General features: G+C 41.7%; 1 protein-coding gene across 1 annotated transcript; it reads right to left on the bottom strand.

Moving 5' to 3' along the window:
- Nucleotides 1-242: 242 nt before the first annotated feature.
- LOC131220460 (NEP1-interacting protein 1-like) lies at nucleotides 243-7,238 on the bottom strand. Its single transcript, XM_058215365.1, has 5 exons — nucleotides 7,029-7,238; nucleotides 3,774-3,925; nucleotides 2,387-2,470; nucleotides 1,617-1,781; nucleotides 243-541 (listed from the first exon to the last, which is right to left on the bottom strand). Exons 1-5 carry the CDS (start codon nucleotides 7,108-7,110, stop codon nucleotides 419-421), a joined length of 606 nt encoding a protein of 201 aa, XP_058071348.1. The 5' UTR covers nucleotides 7,111-7,238; the 3' UTR covers nucleotides 243-418.
- Nucleotides 7,239-7,654: the final 416 nt, after the last annotated feature.

Raw genomic sequence — 7,654 nt, 5'->3', positions numbered from 1 at the left:
TAGGTTAAGGTGTCACATGTGTCCATACCTCCCATTAAATATTAGGTTCACTGTACGTTTGGGTGGGGACATAATAATGAGTTGATTTTGGCCCATCTAGCAACTCCAGGACAAGTATGGGCAACTTCATTCATGCTATATAAAAAATGAATTAAAAAAGTCTTTCACTGGCACTTAAATCACACCCTTAGCTTCCTGTCTCCATATTCTTGTTAATTTTCTTGGTTTAATTGCAAGAGAGGTATAAATACTACATGTTATCAATTAGGATATTTCCCAATTGCAGCTTGTCTATGCCTTTGATTAGATAACCATGATTTTTTTATTTTTTATTTTTCCTTTTCAGGAATAGAGGTAGTAGAAACAAGAGAGAGAGAGAGAGAGAGAGAGAGAGAGAGAGAGAGAGCCACATTGGGCATTAAACATCTCGTCTACAAATAGGGCAAGATCCATGTCTGAGTAGCCACCTATCTATGCATTGCACATGGAATAAGTGTCTGCAAATGAGCAATGTCCTCGCATTCTCCCCCTTTATGAAATCCTGATAGAACAAGTTAAAATCGTTAGTCAAATACCATTGTTTTAGAGAGATATACACATTATTACTCAAATACCATTGTTTTATGATGTGCATAAAACACCAAATTTGTGGGGCCCACCATGTTGAATATGGTAAAATCTACTTTGTCCATTAGGTTCTATACTCGATGTTATGCCCTAGGCGAAAACTTAGGTAGATCAACAACTCAGGTGGACCGCACCATAGAGATTAATGTAGAAGCTTGTTGGAAACTCTATTTCTTTTCTCATATTAGAGATGTGAGAGTAGATGTCTGCTTATGGGAGCCGTACAAATCCACACGTGGATGCAGGTGTTGCAACGCGACATGCGAGATTTGAATTTTCCATTTGTTGAGCTATACTGTTTAGATCTTTTCGCATGAAAGTAAAATGGGGCTCTGATTCGGGAGTGACTGCTCCAGTATCAAATTTGGCATAAAAATGGGACTTTAGTACCATGGTGTATGTGTTTTATCCACTCCGTTCATCCTTTTTTTACTCATCATTTTATATGATAAGCCCAAAATGAGACAGATCCAAAACTTAGGTGGACCACACCACAGAAAACAGTGGGGATTGAACATCTACTGTTGAAAACTCCTCAGGGGGTACAGAAGTTTTTGATCAAGCTGATATTTATTTTTCCCACTTCATCCAGGTCTGTGTGACCTAATCAGCAGGTTAGCTGGAAAATAAACAATACAGTGGGCCCTAGGAAGCTTTTAATGGAGGTTGTTCAATCACAACTCTGTCCTTGTTATGTGGTTCAGCTAAGATTTATCTGCCTCATTTTTGGGCTCTTGCCTTAAAATGAGGTGCAAAAATGAATGGGCAGCCCGGATAGTACACATACATCATGGTGGGGCCCACACTGAAAATCAATAAATAAATAAACAGTGTCTACTGTGAGCCCCACCAAAATGGACCCACCATGGCGCTTTTACGGTTGTAGCTCAAACAGGGAGGAGTACCTTTATCGTTCCCATTGTATACCATTATCAGGCGGGCTACTAAAATTTCATAAGATGGTATTTAAATTTCTGGTGTGAGCTTACCTGTAGACAAACTGCACAACAGATCTCTCCACATAACTCCATGCTTATGCTGCAAGTAATGCTGAATTCGGGTAGCTTCTTGATGAATTCCAGCGATACACCTCTGGTGACACTCACATCGAAAATATCAGATGTTTCTCTATCATTGGACTCGAGCGTACTAGTCTGAAAATTTTCAATTGATTAATCAATAATCTTTGCTAGGTCCCTACTCATAGCTTAGTGGTAGATTCAGTGGAATTTCAATGCTACTGTCATGGGTTTGAGAGTTTCAACACTGAGGTCATGAGTTCCAATACTCATTGTAGTGTGTGGTTGTGAGGGTGTCTGTAAAATGAGAAAAAGAAAAAACAATAATCTTTGTCGCACAATTACAATCTATGTTTATACCTCTAAAACTTGACTCAAAAACTCGGAAAAGTCGACTCGATGAGATTTCCAGCTGAGTCACTATGAAACTAACTTGTTATAGTGACTCGGTCTCAACTCAGCATGACTTGTCAAGTCAACTCCATGACGCAGTCAACTCACAATGAGTCAAACTGAGTAACTTGCTTAAAGAGTTTTTAAATTAAAACTGAGGGTCGGAGCCGAGTCATGCTCAAGCTGAGTTTCATAGTGACCCAGTTCAAAATCTTGACTCGACTTGGCTGAGTTTTGAGCTGAGTCACCGAGTTTTAGAACTAAGCTGATCTCACACAAGCGAGCAACATTGGCACGTGTGCTGGAAATGGCCTTAGCATTTATTCATAACTTTGATATATAGTTACCTGCCATTGATATGCCTTGAGCATTGCGGGACTCACCCATTCCCTGAATATCTTCCCATTTAGTAGGCTACCAAAGATGGCAATCTGCATTTTTACATATGCAATCACTTATTAATTAAATAATTTCGTTAATAGAGAATGAATGGACCTCAAATGACGAAAATGCCCCTGGCAGAAAGTCCAGGCTTTCTACAATGACCAAATTACCCCTCCATCTTGAAAATAATAATAATAATAATAATAAATACGATGTAGCATTCGAAAATGATACGGTCCATTCGAATGGTTTGGCGTCCGAAGCTGTTTTTTTTTATTTTTATTTTTTTAGTGAGTAGTGACGTGGACCAATGAGATTTAGGGTATCAGGAATTCTCTGTTGACCTGATAACAGAGGATCCGGACTCTTTATTTATTTATTCTTTTTTAGCTTCGGTGGATGCCCGGATCCAGGCTGCCAGATCCTCGACTGTGGCGCCCAAAGTGATGTATGTACCTCACATCCGCAAGATCCATCTGTTTGGACAGCTCATTTTAAATGATGATTTTAAAAAGTAAGCAGATGCATGCCTTAGGTGGATCACACCACAGAAACAGTGCCCGTCGTCATGATTATTATATGCTATCCAACATGTTTATAAGGTCACGTGGACCTGGATGGAAGGAAATACAAATATCAACTTGATCCAAAACTTGTGTGACCATTAAGAGGTTTCCAAATGGTATGCATTTTATCCCCCAACTATTTCCTGTAGTGCCCCAAAATGATATATGTCATAGCGGATGGCTGAAGAGGATAAAACACATACATCAGGGTGGGCCCCACAGAGCCCCCAGTACTGTCGTCTCTAATTAGAAACAATGGAGATTGAGAAACCACGTATGAAACATTCATAGAAGGTTTCAACGATAGGAATCTTTCCCCAGTTTCTCCTATTGTGTGGGTCACTTAAACCTTGGATCTGGTTCAGTTTTAGTCACATTTCCTAGAATAATCTCACAAAATGGATGGAGAGGATGGATTTCTCACAAATATCATGGTGGCCCACCTAAGTTCCAGCACAAAAGCTTCCTTTGGAAGGCTTTCTTAGTTAGGAGATCCACCAACGTCAATGAAACCCCGACGTGTTTACATTTTATCCGTTGGGTCTCATTGAGTTTGGTGGATCCGTAGATCCACTGAATCAGCACCCGTTCGTTGTTGTTCCTAATCAACGTCCGGCATTATGCCATGTGTACGGTGGATATCCCTTTACAGCTTGAAAAGAAGTGGTAGTTAACTGACACTGCTGAACACAGAAACTTTTTAAAGATATGACAGTATCACCCTAGCTATAATTTAAAATCCGGGATTTTTTTTTTTTTTCCAGATCACTGAGAAAATACCTACCTTTGATAAGGTGTCCCCTGCTATCAACGATTCAAAAATGTCCACAGACACGACAGCGCCAGAGATAGCGCCAATCCCAGCGCCACTTACAAATCCGGTTTCCGTTTTATGGCCTGTAAGCGCACCTGTAATCGTTCCTATACAAGCGCCCACTGCACAAAACCAGTCACATATTATAAATGTAGTAGGAGTCGCATATCAATGAAGTAGTAAAAGGAGTGTCGTCTACTTGAAATTATACTCCCCATTGCATTGCAGGTGCTTACATGTGGCCATAATTTAAACCGTGCAATTCGGTGGACCCAATGTCATTGGGAAACAGCGTGAAAATCTTACAAATGGGATGCTCCTGTTGGCCCATCTTACGAGCAAGTGACGTCAAATGGGACTGGGAACGGACGCGGATTTCCTGTGAATGGCTTTCGCAGGAAGTTCCTGCCTGGTAACCTAGGTGGGGCCCACCGTGATGTTTGTGAGAAATCAATCATCTCCATCCGTTTTGTGAGATCAGTTTAGGACGAGAGGCCAGAAATGAGCAGGATCCAATGCTTAAGTGGGCCGAAAACGTAAGGTTTGAACGTCTACAGTTGAAATATTTGTGGGGTGCACAAGTTTCGAATCGGGCTAATATTTTTGTTTCCAGTAAATCCCAGTAGGAATGACGATATAAACGGTATAAATGGCATGTAAACATCACCATCAATCCCAGGGAAGTTTCAACTGTGAGAATTTCCCTACCTATCTTTTCCTTTAGTGCAGCCCACTTGAGTATTGGATCATCAGGACGTTTGGTCTCAAGATCTAAAATGAGCTCACAAAACGTATGGACAGGGTGAATTTCTCACAAACATCATGGTGAGCCCCACCTAAGTTTACATTGCACGAACTTTCTGTTAAAGACTTTTGCAGGAAATCCCCGTCTATTGGGAGCGGTTTAGTTGCTGACATGGTAGCGAATTGCCTACTAAAGTGAAGTTACTAAGTTCTGTGGGCCCCACCATCATGTATGTGTTGTATCTACGGACGTCCATTCATTTGGAGACATCATTTCAGGGCATGATACAAGAATGAGCATATTCAAAACTTAAGTGGACCCCACCACAGAAAACAGGGTGATTAAATGCCTACCATTAAAAACTTCTTGAGAGCCACGGAAGTTTTTGATCAAGCTGGTGACCCAGGAAGGTTTCAACGGTGGGCACTATTGTTCTCACTGTTTTCTGTGGTGGGTCCACCTGAGCTTCTGCCTCAATCTTTGGCACACGTCCTATAACACATACATCAAGGTGAGGCCCAAAAAACAGAAGTTGGTGACGTCACTTCATGGCCAAATTCGGTACCAACTCTGTCAGTAGCTAATTCGTGTCCTCTTAGAGACCAAAGTACTACAATTTAGTGTAGTCTCACGAACTATTAAACTGGTCTAAGGGTTGGGAATATTCCAAGTTTGGGCTGGCTTAAAGTCCAAGGCGCGAGACAGCAGACGTGCCTACAGCAGACACAAGCCGGATTAAAAAAAGAAGAAGATTTGATACCGTCTGGGCTGACCATACCCAAAAATTAATAAAATCCCTATATTCCCACTTTGATTTTCCTAATCTGTCCATTAATCAAGTGGGTCACGCATACACAAAGGGATGACACTTAAGATTAATGAAATCAATGGTCTATATTCAAAATGCATGGGTTGCCTGATCAAAGATTAAAATGCATATTCGTAGGATATAAAAACATATGAAATCGCTTGCACCGCGAGGTTGGTGGGCCTAAAATGACTTGAGCCCAAGCCGCGCAAACAATGATTGGGCCATGCGGACGCCGATTAGCTACTGTACTGGACAGTAGCGACTCTTGCTACTGAAGTGACGTCACCACGTTATGTGACCCTAACATGAAGTATGTAGTGTATCCACACTGTCTATGCATTTGGAGAGATCATTTTAGGGAATAATGGGAAGAATTAGGCAGCTAAAGATGTCAAGTAGACCCCACCATAGAAAATAATTGGGATTGAACAACTACAATTAAAAACTTTTTTGAGCCAAAAAAGTTTTCGATCAAGCTGATATTTGTGTTTTCCCTTATTCTATGCCTGTAATAACTTATAAATGGTTTGGATCTCACCAAAACATCATGGTAGGCCCTAGGAAGGTTTCAATAGTGAATGGTGGGGATACAACACACACATGATAGTAGGCCCAAAGAACTCAATGACGTCACTTCAGTAGCCACTCGCTACTGCCGTGTTCAATATCTAATCCGCGCGTCCGGGCCATACATGGGAGGACGAAGCTAACTGGTCGAAGACCGGTACAGAGCCAGGTCCGGCTTATCAGGGACGCGGATTGCGTAATGGGTAACTCAGTAGCGTACTGAGTAAACTCTATGAGGCCCACTGTCGTGTATGTATCTTATTCATGCGGTACATCTATTTTTTCAGCTCGTCTCAGGGCACGAGATATGGAGTATATCCAAAGCTCAAGTGAACCACATGGTAAGAAATAGTGGGAATTGAACACTATCGTTGAAAACTTTTTGGGGACCACATAAGTTTTGGATCGGACCAAGCTGATATCTCTGTTTTCTGTTCATCCATGTCTGTGTGACCTTGTAATGATAAATACACAACGCTGTGGTCCATAGAAAGGTTTCAACGGTGGATGTCATTATCCCCACTGTTTCCTGTGGTGTGGTCCACTTGAGGTTTGGATATGCTTCAATTTTGGAGTGATGCCCTAAAACGAGCTGATAAAATTGATAAAATGGATGGACGTCGTGGATAAGACACATAAATCACGGCGGGCTCCAGAGAATTTATTCAGTACGCAATCAGCGTCCATCCCGCCCATGGACCCCCCGAGATCACAAAGTGCGTTTACCACCACCGCTCACTACTAGTGGCCACCTCATCCACCATACGCGTGGCATATATGCGTGCCAAAACCGGTCCATCCTAACAATGGGTCCGCAGAGGATAGAGATGTGGCCCCGCACTCATAGGACAATCCACACCGTCCAATTTGTGACCATCAAATGAGCACTTAAGGATGGACAACAGTCCAACTGAATGGGCAAAGTAACACATCCAAGAAGAAAAATCAAGGACCCAAATCAGACGGATAAGATAATTCGATCAGTATATTTCTCCATCCACATGTGACCACATATATCAGTGGATGATATATAAAGGGAAGAAAAAGCAAAGCAAGGTTATTTAAGCACCTAAAGAAGTGTTAAAAAGAAAGAGAAAGCTACCCAATGCAAAAAAGCAGGTGAATCCACCAAAAGCAAGCTTTTCCAAAGCTCTAACAAAAAAACCAACTCCAAAACCTTCCATCCCTCTCCAACCAAAAAACACAGGAGGAGCTTCTGCGAGAAAAGGAACAAAACCAACACAGCATTTATAAGCTCAGCAACATGTATTAGAAATTAATGAAAGGGAAGAGAAGTGAAGAAGATAAAAGCAGTATCAGTTATTAGAGAGAGAGAGAGAGAGAGAGAGAGAGAGAGAGAGGTTGGTGGTGTTGGTCTCAAATTGCATGAACTTTGAGTCCCAAAACCAGGTGCTGGTCACTCAATGCAGTGGGCTGAAAATGATGATATTTTTATGAGAAAACTCTTGCCTACCTGGCGTCCGTACCTACCAGGGCGGCTATCTTTCTCGGAAACGGATTGGCTACTCCCCCTGCCACCAGCCCCGTGGCTGATGGTCGGTCCTCTGTGGGCCCTACCATGATGTATATGTTTCATCCATTTTGTTAATCTATTTTTAGAGATCATTTTAGGGCTTTATACAAAAAAAATGAGATGGATAGAAATCTCGTGTGGACCACACCACAGAAAAACAATAGTGATTGGATATCCACCATTAAAATCCGATT

This window comes from Magnolia sinica, chromosome 12, assembly GCF_029962835.1.
Source record: "Magnolia sinica isolate HGM2019 chromosome 12, MsV1, whole genome shotgun sequence".
Classification (NCBI taxonomy): Eukaryota; Viridiplantae; Streptophyta; class Magnoliopsida; order Magnoliales; family Magnoliaceae; genus Magnolia; species Magnolia sinica.
The sequence above is the reverse complement of the archived record's forward strand: the minus strand, read 5'-3'. Positions and strand labels throughout refer to the sequence as shown.